Genomic DNA, 19368 nt, shown 5'->3' on the forward strand with positions numbered 1-19368 from the left:
TGGATCGTTTTGGTTATAAGCCGACTTGTTTCTATGATGAAAGAGCAATTTAAAATGTTACTAACTTTCCGTGGTTTTGCCGGCTTCGAGGACGCTATTGTTAAATGAGTTTCGGTTTGTTTCTAGTGGGCAATGAACGGCACACACGTAAATCCCGCCCACTACATTTGATTGGGTAAAGTGCGGCCTGCTTCCTGATCTGATGGCACGCCCACTTGTAGCCAATGCGCACGGGTTGTCAACACGGTTACCGACAGATTCAAGTGCAGCGATGGATCTGTTCTTGAGAGATTACCCAGACTCAACTAAACAGATTGATTGGCTGGTGTGTTGTTGAGGAGGACATGCTTCCTATCGCAATGGTTGAGTTTGTTGCCTTCAGAGAACTAGTCAGCAACATAGCAGTGAAAGCAGAAGGGCCACTACAATGCAGAAAGACTTTTAATTGTTCCACTACATTTCATAATGACAACTGCTACAATGGTCTTTTCTCTCAATGTGTCACAGAGTAACACAAACTCTTTGTGTGTGTTTGTGTGTGTACACTGGCATAAGTGTGAGAGAGTTTTTTTTATTTTCATGTCAGTTAAATTAAGTCCACTCACATCTATATGCATCAAATTCATTCAAACAGATAACTCTGACTGGGGAGGGAGTGTGGGAGATAGGTGGGTTATTGCTCTGTTGCTCTGAGTCTAATTATCATTACATCCTGATGTGAAAGAAAATATTTCTAAAGAAGAAGAAACAAATAAACGTTGTTATGTATAGCCTATTAAAATAATTTGGAAATAATATATATATTTTGTATTTTATTTTATATTTTTTTTCTTCTTTAAAAAAAAAAGTAAAGTAACTAGTTACTAGTTACTTTCATAATTTAGTAACAAGTAAAGTAACTAGTTACGTTTTTGGAGCAGTAACTATAACTAGTTTTTACTACTTTTTAAAAGTAACTTGCCCAACACTGTTTCTCAATAATGACCTGCTCCCCATTGATTAACCCTTGCACATTGTGTCATTGCTGCGTGAAGTGAACCTTTAACTTGTCTTACAACATACTTATGTTCACACCCACGCAATGGTTTTCTAAGAGATTGTTTGATTAATCCAGTCCACATATCTGTGGACATCGGCATAGATACCAGGAAGGATCCGATCACCACCACATTCCGCCTTCCCCCAGCTCACCACGCCTGCGATGTAGTGAACTCCGTCTTTTGTGCAAATCAGGGGTCCGCCTGAATCACCCTGTAAGGACAAAGAACCAGTATGGATAGGCTCTATGCACAGCAGCCATATTGGAAAGACATTGGGCCTCTTCCTTACTTCCTTCATAGGTGTTACCAATGACACTAATTAAGGCTCTTTCTGGTCAAACACAAATTTGGGTCCAGGGACCCTCATGGTTCTTTGAGGGGTTTCCAAATGATCCCAACATGATAATTGAAGTGATCATGTGAACACAGTTATCTGATTTACGCCTCTGTCGTTTTAACAGTTTTTTGGTGGATCCGTCACCCTATTACAGTACGTCTTGGGTTTGAGAACGGCACTTCCACATTCCTGGAGTGCAGAAGTGCCCACACACATGCGCGTGCACACACGCACGCACGCACGCACGCACGCACGCACGCACGCACACACACACACACACACACACACACACACACACACACACACACACACACACACACACACACACACACACACACACACACACACACAAACCTGGCAGGTGTCGACTCTTTTCAACACGTCTCCCGCACAGATCATGGTGTCGTCCAGTAGGCCTCTGTCCAGTTGTCGGCTTACAAACGTCTCCACACATTGCTCCTTAGACATCAAGGGAATGCAGGCATATGACAGCTTGGCTGGCTGGTGCACTGAGGGCCAAGAACACAATGAATTCCAAAGAGGAGGTTTGTGAATGTGGTGAGAGAGGACATGTAGGTGGCTGGAGTGACCGAGTAGACGAAGTGAACAGAAGCAGACAGAAACAGAAAACAGAAGAAGTACATTACATTACATTACATTACAGTCATTTAGCAGACGCTTTTATCCAAAGCGACTTACAATAAGTGCATTCAACATAGGTAGGGAACGAAACTACTAATCACCAGAGGTCTTAAGTGCATTTCCTGTAAAAACAAGCAACCAAGAGTATACCTAGCGCTAAGGTAAAAGTGTAATTAATATATCAGCTATCTACTTTCATAAACACATGAGATAAAATAGCCAAATCAAATGAGCACGAGCTAATAGATCCAATACAACAATACAACAATAGTTCCTACAACTAGTTAACAACAAGTAGGCCAGGCAAAGAGGAAGGGTAGTGTTTCCTGAAGAGGTGGGTTTTCAGCCTGCGGCGAAAGATGGGCAGTGACTCTGCTGTCCTGACATCAGTGGGAAGTTCATTCCACCACTGTGGGGCCAGAACAGAAAAAAGTTGTGACCGTGTCGATCGACCAGAAGGACCGTTGAGTGGCGAGGGAGTCAGTCGCCCCGAGGTGGCAGACCGGAGTGGTCGGGCAGGGGTGTGGGCATTGACCAAAACCCGGAGGTAAGAAGGAGCTGTTCCTTTCACTGCCCTATAGGCTAGCACCAGGGTTTTAAACTGAATGCGAGCCGCTACGGGGAGCCAGTGCAGAGAACGGAGAAGGATAGTTGTGTGAGAGAACTTGGGGCGGTTGAACACCAGACGAGCCGCAGCTTTCTGAACAAGCTCCAGAGGTCTGATGGCAGATGCCGGAGCACCAGCCAGGAGGGAGTTGCAGTAGTCCAGGCGGGAGATGACCAGAGCCTGGATGAGCACCTGGGCTGCCTTCTCCGTGAGGAAGGGGCGAATTCTCCTGATGTTGTAGAGGAGGAATCTGCAGGACCGTGTCACTGATGCGATGTTAGCCGAGAACGACAGTTGATCGTCCAGGGTCACACCCAGATTCTTCGCAGTCCGAGTTGACGTCACCACAGCGTTCTCAATGGTGATGGCCATGTCTCGGTGAGGACAGCCCTTCCCTGGGATGAACATCAGCTCGGTCTTGTCCAGGTTGAGCTTCAGGTGGTTCGTCGACATCCACTCCGAGATGTCAGCCAGACAAGCAGCAATGCGTGCCTCCACTTGTGTGTCAGAGGGGGGGAATGAGAGGATCAGCTGGGTGTCATCGGCATAGCAGTGGTAGGAAAAGCTATGGGAGCGGATGACAGCACCAAGAGATGTAGTGTAGAGAGAGAAGAGAAGAGGACCCAGAACCGAGCCTTGGGGAACCCCAGTTGTGAGCCTGTGTGGTTCTGACACAGACCCTCCCAGCATCACCTGGTAGGAGCGACCCGTCAGGTAGGATGCAAACAGGGAGAGTGCAGAGCCTGAGACACCCATCCCCTCGAGGGTGGAGAGGAGGATCTGATGGTTCACTGTGTCGAACGCTGCAGACAGGTCCAGGAGTATCAGGACAGAGGAGAGAGAGTTCGCTCTAGCGGCATGGAGCGACTCCGCCACTGCCAGGAGGGCAGTCTCTGTCGAGTGACCCACTTTGAACCCAGACTGGTTGGAGTCCAGGAGGTTGTTCGTTCACCTTCTTGTCAAAGAAGTTGGCGAAATCGTCAGGGACGAGGGACGAGGAGGGAGGAGGGGGAGGTGGTTGCAGGAGAGAGGAGAAAGTTTCAAAGAGTTTTTTAGGGTTGGAAGCAGAAGCCTGAATTTTAGTGCAGAAGAAAGCAGCTTTAGCAGCTGATAGAGAGGAGGAAAAGGTAGAAAGGAAGGATTGGAAGGTAAGAAGGTCCTCCGGGAGGTTGCCATTTCTCCATTTACGCTCAGCTGCTCTTAGGCTCCGTCTCTCAGTACGCACTGAGTCCGACAACCAGGGTGCAGGTGGAGTTTGGCGTGCAGGCCTGGTGGTGAGGGGACAGAGATGGTCCAGGGAAGAGGATAGAGTAGAGAAAAGAAGATCAGTGGCAGTATCAGGGGATAGAAGAGCAAAGGATTCGGGGGTAGGGAGAGCAGAGTAGAAGAAGAAGAAGAAGAAGAAGGAAGCCTGTTGAATATTGAACATTGAATGTTACAGTGGAATAAATGTATGAGCTCCTAAGACAAACTGCTTGACATACTCTACCTGCTATTATTAGATAGAAAGTTATATTGCCTATCCAACGATTTGTAGCTTGTATTTAAGGTGTGATTGGTGGTAGTGTAATGAGTAGTTGGATACGTACATGAATGTTCAGTGAGGCCCCATCCAGAGGTCTTACACACCATTCCAACTGGGAAGAGCTGGTTTGGCAGACAGGCAGTTTTAACATAGCGGGTTTCCTTGGCACAGAAGGGGCTGTCGGTGACTTTCAGCTGCAGTAATGCTGGGACACAATGAATGGAATGGTACATCAGCATCTCTGACTTACATGTCATTATTTATAAAATGAAAATTATAATAATAAAATAATAATAAATATAGCTGCAAGCAGCAATATTGGGGCCAAGAAATGCTATATGCAATATATTGCACTTGAGAGAAAGAAGACCATGCACATTTTTAAGAGTTTTTAGGGATTGTAGATATTAACCCTGCATGTTTCTTCTTATAAAGGCAGATTTCAAACTCTTGTTAAAAATGCTGTCAAGAAGAAAAAGGTTTACCTTCATCTAAACAACATGGACCGATCCTAGTATTCTAATTAGGCTATAGTTTTTCATCACAATTCCTTGATAGAGAGTTGAAGCTCTCGAACCGATGGTGCCCTCAGGACCATACCATCCGCAAAAAGCAGTGAAGCAACCCTTAGCTCACCGAACCACATACCCTCTCCACCACGAGATCGCCACGAGATCCTGTCCATGAATATCACAATCACGATAGGTGACAACTTAGGCGCAGCCCTGGCGGAGGGCAACCACCACTGAAATTATTCCGACTTACTACTGAGCACATCACGTCAAATGCTATGGCAAAAGATAGGAACTATTGACCAATCAGAAAATGGGGCGGGGCTAATTAACACTAATGAAGAACAAGAACTCTAAACCGAGTCCAAAATGAGGGCACTCACAAGTGGAATTTGGGAATTTACAAATATCGACCAATCAGAAAAGGGGGTCGAGCCAAGTTACACAGACAAGGACTCTGGTCTGATTCCAATGACACCACCCTCAAATAAATGGTCTGGACCGTTTTTGAGAAACTGTGCGTTATGTGCCATAAACGGCACAAATATATTTTTCCCACGTGGGGCACTCTAACGAAACTTTGGGATCATCCAAGGAGTCTCTGAGAAGGAGAGGCCGGATGTGGATCCATGTCAAAAATGCTTCCGGTCGGCCGCTCCAATGTTAACTCCTTGACTAAAAGCTTAATATCTCCATTTCTTTTTAACGTGGTGGAAGTGAGCCGCTTTCGATCGGCGATCACTCTGCAATGGAGGATCGCGTTAGAAATATTATTGTTCCAGGCGTTAGTCGGGACCCTCCGCCGTCTCGCACGCACGCTTTGTTTACATGCACTTCCGCGTCGGAGCTTCTACAACAGGAAACATATCAACGTAAGTGGATGGAAGATATGCTGGCACTAGATGTACCCTATTTTAATAAACTTCTGACTCACAATGTGTTAACAGTGGTAATCACCGTTTACCGAAGAAAAAAACTATACTGAATAAAATAATTGTTAAAAATAACGTTAATCATTTTCTGTTTTCTTAGTTAACTCTTTCACTGCTAAGGATGACTTTTACGACTTTTTTTCCAAAGGCTCACACTGCCAAAGACGACTTTTACGACTTTTTTGTTTTCAGTGGTTATCCACCAGATGGCGCTGTTCTCTAACACACAAGTGACCATTTTCATCTTCAAGTCACACAGATCCAGGAGATCACATGATCGAAAGATCTCCACCACCATTGAATTCCTGCTTAGCGTATTTGGGGAAAGGGCTGTATCTTTTTTTCTCACTTTATTTTTTACGAGACGATCTATATTCAACGGCCTGTAACAAGCGACCGTGGGGTTGCGCTGACTTTTTTTTTTTAACTCTCCGTTTTTAGCAACCGTCAGGGGATCGATCGTACTGGATATAAATATTCTGTGACTAGTTGAAAACTTAAATCTAAAATCGGCAGTGGGTGATTCATTTATGTATTTAATCTGGCAGTGAAAGAGTGAATAGCCTATTTTAGTAGAAGCACAATCAAGAATATTTAATTAGCAGGCTAAATTATTCGGAGGAGGAGAGGGAGTGGCTGCACTCCCACACGGAAAGGAAATATATGAACATATATGCCAATATATGGCAGGTATATGCAGAATATATGCTGCATATATGTCATATTCAGGTTCATATATGTGCATATATGTTGATATATAGGGAATATATGTCTCATATATAGCTCATATATGTTCACATATATGCCACAATCAGGTTCATATATGTGCATATATGTTGATATATGGGGAATATATGTCTCATATGTAGCTCATATATGTTCACATATATGCCACAATCAGGTTCATATATTTGCATATATGTCATAAATGCCTACATATATGCCTACATATATAGCTAATATGTATTTGACTTTTTGCATATATGTCATACATAATGCCTATATATATAGCATATCTCCCTTTTTTATTTGCAAGGTATAATATGTGCATATCAGTCCAAAGTTATATAAGAAAATGTATGCATTATGTATTTCCATTCAATGTAGATTGTGGTTTGTGGATTGTGGAAGATATAACATAAAGACAATATTGTTTAATTAGGTCTGCTGCCACTCTTATTTATTTTAAAACACAACTAAAGACCTTTCTGTTTTCCATTGCCTTCTAGAGGCACAACAATTTAAAATGTTTTACATGATGTGAACATAATCATCATTATCAGTTATTATTATCATTAGTAGTTGTATCCTTCAACTTCTTGTTTATGCCCCAACTGCTATACAGGTTTTGTAGCAATTTTGTAGCAATTATGGAAATATTAGACCCTAATTGTCGAATGTTTAAGAATGTTCTAATCATGTATACTTTATTTTACTTAAAAATATTTTCCTTTTTTTTTTTTTACATTTTGGACAAAATAGCCAATTTACATTGAGGTGTGCAGATATCCCATGCCGTGCCCATCTATCCTGTTACTTACAGCAGTGGTTCTCAACCTTTTCATGCCAAGATCCCCCAAAATAATCATATTTGAACTGGGCACCCCCAACCCTAATATGCATTTGGAATGTAGGAGTTGATGCATTTAGTTTGACTCTGTTCCACAGATCAATATTGTGAAAATAGCCGATCTACAAGCTCACAACAACGGCTTGATGGGTTATTTTTGCCTCTTTCTTATATTTTTGGCAATTTGGCCAATGTTTGACCAGTTTTTTTGTATAGTTTGTTGATTACTTTTGATGCAGTAATAGTCTTTTTCTTTGCTTTCTTTTATTTCTTTTTTAGGTATTAAAAAGTTTACTTAAATTTTACTTCACTGTCATCTGGGAAACTCCCAAAAATCATATGGGGACCCCCCTGTGGTTCCCGACCCACAGGTTGAGAACTACTCTCACAGAAATACGTCACGCAGCTCTGGGCGGAGCCTATTCGTTTTGAATTGTCATGTGGATCTAACGTCTGTCGGCGAACATTTATTTACAAACAAATCGGGTGCTTCCGTGCTTCTACTCTACTAGATAGCAGGTAAGTTCTTTAATTAGTTTATGTAATTATGTTATCCAACTTGTTAGTATCGTAAAAGTGCAATTATATTAGCGTATTAGCCATGGATCACACGACGCTCGTCCGTCATGAGCGTCATGGCTGAACTGCAACCTGTTTTTTGTACTTTCTCTATTTACAACCTGTACATCCACATACATGTTCAGATTTTAAATATAAAGTGCTTACTCCATGGCCACGGATGTTACAAGTCTACTAGGGCACTCGGGAAATACCTGTATTGTCTGTATTGTTCAATAAAAAGCATTTTAATTCGATCGGTGGCCATTTGTTCCGTATTTCCTCATGCTTTCAACTACGCGACCCTATTGGTTGGGAGGTGTACTGCACTCTGATACATTATAACTCTATGACACAATGGCCACCGATCGGATTAAAATGCTTTTTATTGAACCATCCGGAATAATACGGGTACTTACACCCACCCGAAGTGAATTGTAACATCCGTGGCCAGGAGTTAAGCACTATATATTTGAAATCAGAACGTGTATGTAGATGTAGGGCCGTAAATGGATAAAGTGCAAACACCAGGTTGAAGTTTCGTCATGACTGTCATGATACAGTGATTCGCTCAGGTTAATCTTACATTATGTTTTGTCGTAAGACTGTGTTGCACTCCCAAAAATCACTGATCTACAAGCTCACAGCGACGCATTGTGAGCTTGAGATAAGGTTTTTGGGGTGTGTAACACAGTCTTAGACATGGCATTAGCATATTCATTTCCATGTGCATGATGACTGTTTATTAGTCCACCTCATAATATAAATAAATCAGTATAAATCAGGTATAAATCAGTCCACCTCAGTGAGAGCTAATGTTGGCCTCGTTTGTTTTGACTGTAATTAATTATTATTATTATTATTATTATTATTATTATTATATCTATGAATTTTGTTTTGAACCTACAGTACAAAGCAAAATCATTTAATTAAGAGAAAGAGAGTACGAATAGTACCAATGGTAGTTATTTACACTGAGAATTTTAATGTGCAGACAGCTTTGGTAATCTGTTTCTTTTAACTTAGTTTGTTTTACAGACAGTAGCTAACAAAAGCAGGTAATGGTTCTCAAAGTGCAGCACCAGGGACCCCCAGGGGTCATTGGGGGGTTTCTAGGTGGTCCCCTGTTAAATGAGGTTATATAGCATCAAAATCAGTTTAACCACTTAAACCCTATATAAAGTGCCTATTTGAAAATAGCAGATCTACCAGCTATTAAAAAACTAAAGAACACTGTAAACAATATGTGTGGAATATTTTTGAAACACTTTTGTAACTCAAATCTTGAGTCTGCATAGCCAAGTACATACTAGGGGTCCTTGACATGAACATGTTTGAGAACCACTGATTTGTATAACATGAGTTCATTAATCAGTTCTGCATTGTGAAACACTTTGCCAAGTTCATCAGAATTATGAGCAATCTGATGAGTTAACATTACTTTTTAAATTACTGACACACAAATAATGTTTTAAAATATTTCTACTATCACAGTTGCTGAAAGAAACACCTGGCTGGCAGTGAGCACCAGTGCAAAGACTGGACACGACAAGAAGAAGTGCGAAGACGATTTTCAGGTGAAAAGAATATCTGCTGCTACATGATGTCTTTACTTGCATTAGTCTGATGATGTCTTTATTTTTTATTTCATTTTGGGATACCGTGTACTTTCGTTTGATACTTTTTTTCTTTTTTTTTGACATTCTTCTCCTCTAAAATAATAGTCATGAAATATTTCTTAAGGTGGCAAGCCAAAGCGAGGTGAAGGGGATCAGCTGGAAGCCCTGGACGCTGAGAAAAAGACAGCCATAATTGGTGAGCAAAAACAAAAGAATTGAGAAAGGAAAATGGGTAATAGTAATAGCTGATGCCTTAAGTTGGCTTCTTTAACATCCCTGTTTCACTATTTATTAGCTATCAGTGGAGACGGCATCAGGTAAGCATCCACACCATTGGTATCTTGCACGGCTTGGCACCTACTGTCGGGTGATCATACACTAACTTTCCAATTGCTCACTTCCTGATCACAGGATTCTAATAGATCTGGCCTAGTCTGCTTCCACTGTGGTGGTCCTCTGTGTTATAACACTGTTAAAACACCGGCATCTTCATCCCTCCTTCACCCATACTCATGCAATGACCAGACCATGCCTTTAATTCATTTTCATTCATGCCTTTAATTTATTTGCTTGATTGCGAAGCATATCTTATTGCTCTTTCTGGTAAACAACCTGTGCTGTTCGTACAAGTGAAGTTCATGTGATGTCAAACATACCATGACATCGTTTGACAAGTTGTCACTAATAATTGTGAACTTGGACAGACTCAATACATGCACTGATTTTTCAGAAAGTTCTATATAATTCTAATATTAAGAAAAGATCGTGACTAAAATCACTAATCAAATTGTTCCTCTTGCCATGGAGTGGAATGCTTGGAGTCTATAGTAGACTGAGTATTTGGTCCTGTCTTCTAGCTCATTATCTCCCTTTCTCTTCTCTGTAGAGGCAACACAGAAGAAGTGGCCACATGCAACCAAAGGCCAGCTGGGTACAGCCATCAATTCCAAGCTGACAGAGCTCCGTTATCGCCAAAGGCAGACTAAGTGAAGAAAGCTGTGCTCCAATGTTTTGTGAGCTTGTAGATTAGCTATTTTGTTTGTTTTATATTGAAACTCAAATATTGAAAATATGCCCATGATGGGAAAGAAAGCTGTGCTCCAATGTTAATTGTGAGGTTGTTGATCAGCTATTTTGTTTGTTTTATACTGAAACAAATATTAAAAACATGCCTATGATAGGAAGGATGTGGTAGAGGCGTCAATATATATATAATTTGTTTTGTTTTTCTGAATAAATGAATGTTAATGACTTTTAGATTTGTTTTTTATTTATTTATGTAGGTAGGTATATGCATGTATTCCTGAACATATGTGTAAATAAACATATATGACATATATTTAACATATATATTAAATACATATATGTGCATATTTAACATATATGTTGAATACATATATGTGACATATTCGAAATTGGCCGCCTACATATATGTTCTAAACATATATAGACATATATGTGATATATGTACATATATGTAATATACATATATGTGACATATTCGAAATTGGCCGCCTACATATATGTTCTAAACATATATAGACATATATGTGCATATATGTACATATATGTAATATACATATATGTAGGCGGCCAATTTCGAATATGTCACATATATGATGAACATATATGTGACATATATTTAAAAAATGTATGTTTATATATTTCCTTTCCGTGTGGGCTGAGCCATTCAGGCCAGCGTTGCTTATTATAACCGACTTTGGGCTTGTTTTTCTGTAAAGTAGCTTGTAAATATTAGGGGTCCTTGGCATGAAAACCGCTGCTCTAAAACAACATTAGACAATAAAGTTTGACTGACCTGCCCTAGTTACTTATTTTGGGCTTATTTTGATATACTTTGCTTGTTTCTTTCGCAAAATCTGGCAACACTGATTCTGGCTAATGGCTATCAAAGCTAGCTGGCTCTGTCTGTGATCATAGAGTTATAATATATCGTCTGTGATCCATGCTCTATCTGCTGCTATCAACAGTCCTGGCTGGGATGGTAGATAGATCTTTCTGTTGCTGCATGATCCTTCTAAAAGTACCACACACAACTGAAAAGTATTGCGTCTGTGACCGCAAGTTAGATACTCTAAGTGGGTATAATGTTGAGGAACAGCTGTTTACAATGCAATGCAAATATCAGCAGGAGTTTGGATGTGGTTAAATGCAACACACTTATTGCATCGAAGCAGCAGGCATTTGTTGAAAATATATCCACTGCGTGATTCATTAAAATTAGGATGACCATACGTCCTCTTTTACCCGGACATGTCCTCTTTTGGGGGGCTGTCCGGTCTGTCCGGGGGGGTTTTATAAAGGGGGGGAAATCAGGAAAGTGCGGGCCATTTTAAGCCCTAATTAAAATGGCCTACTCTTTTCTAAAATCAGCGAAAAATGCGAATGGATGTTTTTGCAATGCATGCGCGGGTGCGTGTGCAGCTCTGATATTACTCCACAGGTCTAAACATCCTCTGAGAAGACGCGTGTTATAACGTAACTGCTTCCAGACTTAATGAAGTTCAATAATGTTTTATCTTTGGTGCAGGATGGGGAGGGGTCTGAGTGGGAAGTGAGTGTGAGGGGCAGGGGGCGACGGGGGCTTTGGTAGCGTTATACCCCGGGACATACAGGGACGCGTCTCGGCTGCCAGAAATAACAGATGTACAAGATCGAAAGTAAGCTTGTAGATCTGCTCTTAAGTTAAAACCAACCAACCAACCAACCCCGCCCCCGACCCTTTTACAAGTTACACTTGCTGAGTACCATCCATTCGTCTGGCACAAAAGCAGTCTAAAATAGACATGACATGTCATAGTCATAACACTAAACAATGATAATAGTTTATTATGGTAAACTTAAAATTTCATATCACACAATATGCACTCATGCAAGTTTCAACAGCCCCCCCCCCCCCCCCCTCGCAAAAAAAAGTAGGTTAAAAAAAATAGGTTAAAAAAAAAAGTAAAAAATTATGTTTGGCAGTGAAACATGGAAGTCTGATGCTTCGCCACGGTCATGCCGTTTCATGAAAACTCACGCTTTTGAAAACTTTTCATCGTTTCATTGTCTTTTGTGTACACACAGTGAGTTTGAGGTGGATCTATTCTCCTAGGAGGAGTTTGTTAAAGTTCGAACTGTGAAAATGGCATAAAATGCACTAAACACCACAATAAATTCAAATTGGCTCACTTCTTGTAGGGTTTAGGTCATGGCTCCAAGAGACATTTTTATAATTCGGGACATGATACAGGTGTGTACCAATTTATATGAATGTAGGTGAAACCGTATTGTGGGGGTTCAACGCTGAAATTTTGTAGGGGGTGCTATTGAGCCATTAGGCCACGCACCTTTTTGAGACAGATGAATTACGTAATTTTCACCACTTGTGATGTGTGTGCAAAGCTGTGCAACTTTTTGAGCACGTTTACACCCTTAAAAACGCGATTCATTTAAAAAAAATAAAAAATAAGGCTTAGCACTGTTGCACTGCTCGGACCCTAATTAAAGCTGCAAGCAGCGATGACCGGGCCCTCGCACCTCTGTCCACAAATATCGACCAATCAGAACAGGGAGCAGAGCTAAGTAACTCTAATGAAGGACAAGGGTTTTCAACCGAGTCCAGTGGGGTGACTCATGACTCTGAACGAGAAACTGTTCAAAAGTTATGGCAAAGGATAGAAACTATGGAACATCGACCAATCAGAATAGGGGGCGGGGGGTTAAGTAACTCAAGGACTCTCAACCAAATCAAGTGAAAAAAATACTATCAAATAACGACCAATCAGAAGAGGGGCGGAGCTAAGTAACATCAATGAAGGACAAGGAATCGAATCCGAGTCCAATGAGGCCACTTACAAGTGGCAACGACAAGCAGGTCAAAAGTTATAGCAAAATATAGGATTTCTTTAATACAATATATCAAACCTTTTGTGCTATGTTTATTTGCTCGTTCCTGTCTTGATCACTTATCACATCCCATGTGCTCTGGACTCTTTATAACGCCTCCAAGAGGTACGTTTGTTCAAAATGTTAACTGGCTTGACAGTTATGTAAACGCATGGCCTCACCAACATCATTATGAGCAGTGTTGGAGATTGTTGTCCTGTAATCCTTGTGAACGATGGCTCTCCCCACGGAGATGACCTGGACATGCTCTCCATGTCTCGTAATGTCCACTGTCCCCAAGACCACCTGCATGTCCATATAATCTTCTCTGGAGAAACAAACAGTCAGTCATATCCATGAGATAAGAACTGTAATAGGATCTCTGAAGTGAACATATTATATGAATATACTTTAGAATTGAGACTTTAGAAATATGATCATGCAGCTAAACAGGTCACTGTTACTGATTGCATTTGTGGGAGAGAGCGTACCCATTGCATGAAACCATAAAATAGCCTTTAGTGCAGCTTACATGCAGTGAGCAGCAGTGAGAACCCAACAGGATGCAATGAGGACTCCTCCACAGGCGTGTGCGAACGGCTCAGATGAGCCAGTGGTTCTGCGCTGCAGGGACGCCTGCCATGGATGATCTCCAAGTTTAGACAGCTGGCCTGCACTGATCCTTAACGTTAAGCTAAGGTATGGCCTGCCGCACTCTGAGAACTGGACTGGGAGTACTTTAGGCAATGCATGAGGGCCTTGGAAAGAAGGTTGTGTGTGTTAAAGGACAACTTCAGTTATTTTCAACCTATATCTTCATATAATTGGTCCTCTATAATGCTCATGATAATATGGTAAAAAAAAAAATCTACTCACTCTGTGTCTCACCCATCAGTGACATCATCGGTAGGTTGGTCATTTGAAATCAACAAGATTTAATGTTTTTTTTATTTAATGATGTTATTAATGCGAGAACAATGGCTTCAATTATAGCTTGCTAACTTTCCAGGAATAGAAAGCCAGTTTCTATTAGCTTCAATTCCCCATCAATGAAGTCACTGTAGGCGGGTTTCTGAACTGTCCACAGCCCTCCTCTGAGACACAGGCCGAGTAGACAAACATGGTCATTATTACCATATAATAATGAGCATTAGTGAGGACCATTATAGAGTATGACGATAGGTTGAAAATGGCGAAAGTTGTCCTTTACATTAATACACTTTATTAAGTGACTTTCAAAACAAGAGTCAGAAAGTGCTGTGCAATGAACAAAACCATGACATGAATAGTCAAAGTCAAAGTCAAACACAAAATTACATAAAAACTATACAGCAGGCCAAACAAACATACAGCAAGTTTCTTATGGAAGAAGTGAGTTTTTGCCAGCTTCTTCAACATGTCCACTGACTCAGTGCAGCTGTGTATCATCAGTGTAACAATGATAAGAAATACACTGAAGACGATTAATTAGGTCCCCAATTAAAGAAAATAATACTACCAAGGATTGAACCATGCACATCATAGAAAAAAATAAAACTGTAAGCAGCGATGACCGGGCCCTCGTCCCTCTGTCCACGTTAGGGGCAAATATCGACCAATCAGAACAGGGAGCAGAGCTAAGTACCTCTAAATTGTCAACCGAGTGCAGTGAGGCGACTCATGACTCTGTACGACAAACTGTTCAAAAGTTATAGCAAAAAAGACTATCAAATATCGACCAATCAGAGGGGCCGGAGTGAAGTAACACTTCAGATCAGGAAGCAGGCAGCGCTTTACCCAATCAAATGTAGTGGGCGGGATTTGCGTGTGTACCGATCCTTCCCCACTAGAAAAAAACATGGAAAGATATTCACATTTTAACTTGCTCTTTCATCATAGAAACAAGTGGGCTTATAACCAAAACGATCCATATTCTCTGGGAGAAGTGGTGTTAGTGTTCAGTGTAGAAATATTGTTAGTGGGAATGAAAACATAGTCGCGCCAACGTAAGTGAAAGGCTGAAGGCAGACCAAAACCCCGGTTTCCTTGCGTACGTGTGCTATGTCGACTTCCTCCCAGAGCCAAGTGAGAGTCAAAAACAGCAGAGGGCGCTGTTTTTCCTTTTCATTTGGCGATGGGTTCCCAGATTGATGAAAAAAGACCAATCAGAATAGGGGGTGGGGCTTAAGTGACTCCAATGAAGGACAAGGACGCTCAACCGAACCAATGGCATAAATTGCACTAAAACGCCAAAATAAATTCAAAATGGCTAACTTCCTGTTTGGTTTAGGTCATGGTGCCAAGAGACTTTTTTGTAAGTCAGGACATAATACACGTGTGTGCCAATTTTCATACATGTAGGTGAAACCGTATTGTGGGGCTTCAACGTTGAAATTATGTAGGGGGCGCTATTGAGCCATTAGGCCACGCCTCTCTTTAGACCATTAAAATACGTATTTTTTCTTCTGGTGTAATGTGTGCTTAAAGTTGACTTTTGAGTACGTTTAGACCCTCAAAAACGCGATTCATTTGTGCCTACAAATAAAAAGAAACATTGCAATTTCAATAGGGCTTCGCACTGGTGCAGTGCTCGGGCCCTATAATAATATTTTGAGTTGGCCTAATAGTCAGGACCAACAATGGACAAGTTCCCCAGGAAAAGTAGTTTCCATATTATTTGAATGTGCTGAATCAAGTATGCTGCCATATATACCCACAGAGGAGTGCGGGGGGGGGGGGAGCAGTTAGTGGTTAAGTGTCTTGCTCAGGGACACTTTGACACATTGCTGAGAGCTGGAATCGTACCAAGCCCTACGGGACTCCGACCTCCGGAGGCTCACTGACCATTCAGCTATGGACACCCTAATGCCCTAGTGCCATGGCGCCACTGGTGCTAGGTAACGTAACAGTAAACTGTAAGTGTGGGAACATCGACATTATTCAGTTTCTCTGCAAACAGTATAGTGAGTCACGGAGAGATGAGGGTTCGTTATTCGTCCTCAGGAGAAATGTCCAAAAAATTATAAATAAAATCATTGTTGTGATCTTAAGTGGTCAAAGCTACCTGGCTCAGGAACACCATCACATCTGGGGACCTCGCAGTACTCCCAGCGTGTCTGTGAGTCAGTAGTATAGCACCATGGCATCTTCTCATTGTCTGGATTACGGCAGTAGTTGTTCACCAGGCCACTGACAAAACATATGAAGGTAGTTACATAGGTAGTACGTAGATAGATATAAAGACAGACTGATAGATGGCTAGATATTGTGTGGGCGTTCTTACTTCCGTGGATGGTTTTCGGGTGTGCGTTCGTGTGGGTGAGGTGTCTGGGCTGACCATCTCTGGCAGGTTTTGCCAGAGATCGTCTTGGCAACCGTCCCCCGATAGTTTACGCCCTCGCAATTGAAGCAGGTCAGCTCTGGAACGATGGTAGGCTCTGATGCTGAGGATAGGAAGAAGTAGATGGATGGAGAGAGCAGTGGTGTAAAGTAACTAAGTACATTTACTTAAGTACTGTCCTTAAAGGGATATTTCACTTTAAAAAAAAATGTGGGTAATTTTATCGTCTACTAAGGCTTTTGTGAGCCCCCAGACAGTGTTTAAGTTGCTTGATTCAGTATTTAGATATTTGATATTCATTTTATCAGACGCCCCCTTCCTATACAAACCCATTATAACTTCAAACTTTTTAACATGTTAGATTCATCAAAAACACCTGTCCTTGGTTCTGGTGAATCACCCTGCCCTCCTAATACGCGAGGGGCCCGTGTTTTTTTGATAACCTTTTTCATTCATTTTTTATATTTTTTTTGGCAAAATGAAAAAAATTAAATACGATAAAAAAAAATGAAAAAAGTAATCGGAAAAACACGGCCCCCTCACGTATTAGGAGGGCAGGGTGAGTAACCAGAACCAAGGACGGGTGTTTTTGATGAATCTAACATGTTAAAAATGGAGTTTAAAGACGCACTGAAGTGACATTTTCGGTCATTTTATTTTGAAGGTTCAGCCCGAAACGTCGGCTCAACGACTCTAAACCAATCAGAAGGTCCCATCCCTTCAGGCTATGGGACGTTGGATCTCAATCACTTCAGCCGTGCTGGCACACGGCTAGTGTTTGTTTACAAGTGAGAGAGAGACGGCCAGTGAAGCACGTTTGCTACTACCTGGCTTATTTCTAACCTATAATGTTTTCAGATACATATTTTAGTGTGCAGATGAAGTTTAAAATGAGTAATACACTCATCTTCAATGAGATTCAAAACGGAGTATCTCTGTAATTAAAATCAGCTGTGTTTGAAGAACGTGCAGCTATGGGAATCAAACAGGTGCATGTAATCAAGATTCATTTATATTCGTGAAGGCTGTATTATGTCATCACGCAGCACGTTTTCGTTTACAGGAAGTAATTAAGATTGTCTTTTTAGGGACTTTAGATGTAAAAATACACAAAAATGTTTTGTTTTGGCATCTATTGTTAGGTATGCCCATATGATGACCACGGATATGCTCTAAAAGTGTGAAAAACATATTTTTCATTTCACTACACCTTTAAAGTTATAATGGGTTTGTATAGGAAGGGGGCGTGTCTGATCAAATTAATATCAAATATCTAAATACTGAATCAAGCAACTTAAAAACGGTCTGGGGGGCTCACATAAGCCTATGTAGACGATAAAATGACCCAAAGTTTTTTTGAAAGTGAAATATCCCTTTAAAGACGCACTGAAGTGACATTTTCGGTCATTTTATCTTGAAGGTTCAGCCTGAAACGTCGGCTCAACGACTCTAAACCAATCAGAAGGTCCCATCCCTTCAGGCTATGGGACGTTGGATCTCAATCACTTCAGCCGTGCGCAACACGGCTAGTGTTTGTTCACAAGTGAGAGAGAGATGGCCAGTGAAGCACGTTTGCTACTACCTGGCTTATTTCTATCCTATAATGTTGTCAGATACATATTTTAGTGTGCAGATGAAGTTTAAAATGAGTAATACACTCATCTTCAATGAGATTCAAAACGGAGTATCTCTGTAATTAAAATCAGCTGTGTTTGAAGAACGTGCAGCTATGGGAATCAAACAGGTGCATGTAATCAAGATTCATTTATGTTCATGAAGGCTGCGTTATGTCATCACGCAGCACGTTTTCGTTTACAGGAAGTAATTAAGATTGGCTTTTTAGGGACTTTAGATGTAAAAATACACAAAAAATGTTTTTTTTTCATTTTTTGGGGCATCTATTGTTAGGTATGCCCATATGATGACCACGGATATGCTCTAAAAGTGTGAAAAACATATTTTTCATTTCACTACACCTTTAAGTACACTTTTGAGGAATTTTGACTTTACTGGAGTATTTCCAGTTTCCAGTACTTTTACTTCTACTCCATTACATCTCAGAGGCAAATATTATACTTTTACTTCACTACAATTATTTGAAAACTTTAGTGACTAGTTACTTTGTAGATTTCGATTATTATCAGAAAACATGCATTAACCACTTCAGCCCTACATTTCGGCCATTTGAAAATAGCCAATCTACAAGCTCACAATGCATCGTGATGCGACGCATTGTGAGCTTGTAGATCTGCTATTTTCAAAATATTTGTATACATTTTATACATTTGAAAACTTGTGAAATGGGACATTCTGCATTCTACTTTTGGTACTTTAAGTACATTTTTATACCAATACTTTTGTACTTTTACTCAAGTAAATTTAGAATTCTGGACTTTTACATGTAACAGAGTATTTCTACATTGGAGTATTGATACTTTTACTTAAGTAAAATATTTCAGTACCTTTTCCACCACTGGGAGAGAGTAAAATCAAGGATCCGTGTTTTGGTCGAGTGATCATCTTGGAAACAAAAGGTATCCTGGTTTGCACCTGCCTCCAGTTTACTAGGCCTATATGTGTCAAAGAGTCCCTGAGAAAGAAAGTGAACCATTGCTTCTAGTTCCAATAGTTAGGATGGGTAAAGGCAGACCCATTTCCCACACTATTTTTGTCACTGTATATTTGCATATACAAAAAAGTAGTGGGGGCCAAATTATTGTGGGCTCACTAAAGCAAACACACTAATGTTATTGTCAGTAGGCAGAAAACTATTATTTTCTTTATTGTGTGACTATTATTTTGCTGTGATGTTTGGA

The 19368-nt window shown here is 40.8% G+C and overlaps 1 protein-coding gene and 1 long non-coding RNA gene across 2 annotated transcripts; one reads left to right on the forward strand and one right to left on the reverse strand.

Moving 5' to 3' along the window:
- Positions 1-1089: 1089 nt before the first annotated feature.
- Positions 1090-14361, reverse strand: LOC311033802 (hyaluronan-binding protein 2-like; the record flags this gene model as incomplete). The annotated part of the gene is made up of 6 exons (XM_084041462.1): positions 1090-1251; positions 1732-1886; positions 4216-4356; positions 13416-13561; positions 13766-13956; positions 14293-14361. The coding sequence occupies 6 exons, from the start codon at positions 14359-14361 to the stop codon at positions 1090-1092; spliced, it is 864 nt and encodes a 287-aa protein (XP_083897588.1).
- LOC311034622 lies at positions 7606-10425 on the forward strand. The gene is made up of 4 exons (XR_014599607.1): positions 7606-7684; positions 9218-9300; positions 9467-9538; positions 10229-10425. It is a non-coding gene; the product is annotated as an uncharacterized lncRNA (long non-coding RNA).
- Positions 14362-19368: the final 5007 nt, after the last annotated feature.

The sequence above is a fragment of the Gymnoscopelus microlampas genome (assembly GCF_963454915.1).
Source record: "Gymnoscopelus microlampas genome assembly, chromosome: 2".
Taxonomy (NCBI): domain Eukaryota; kingdom Metazoa; phylum Chordata; class Actinopteri; order Myctophiformes; family Myctophidae; genus Gymnoscopelus; species Gymnoscopelus microlampas.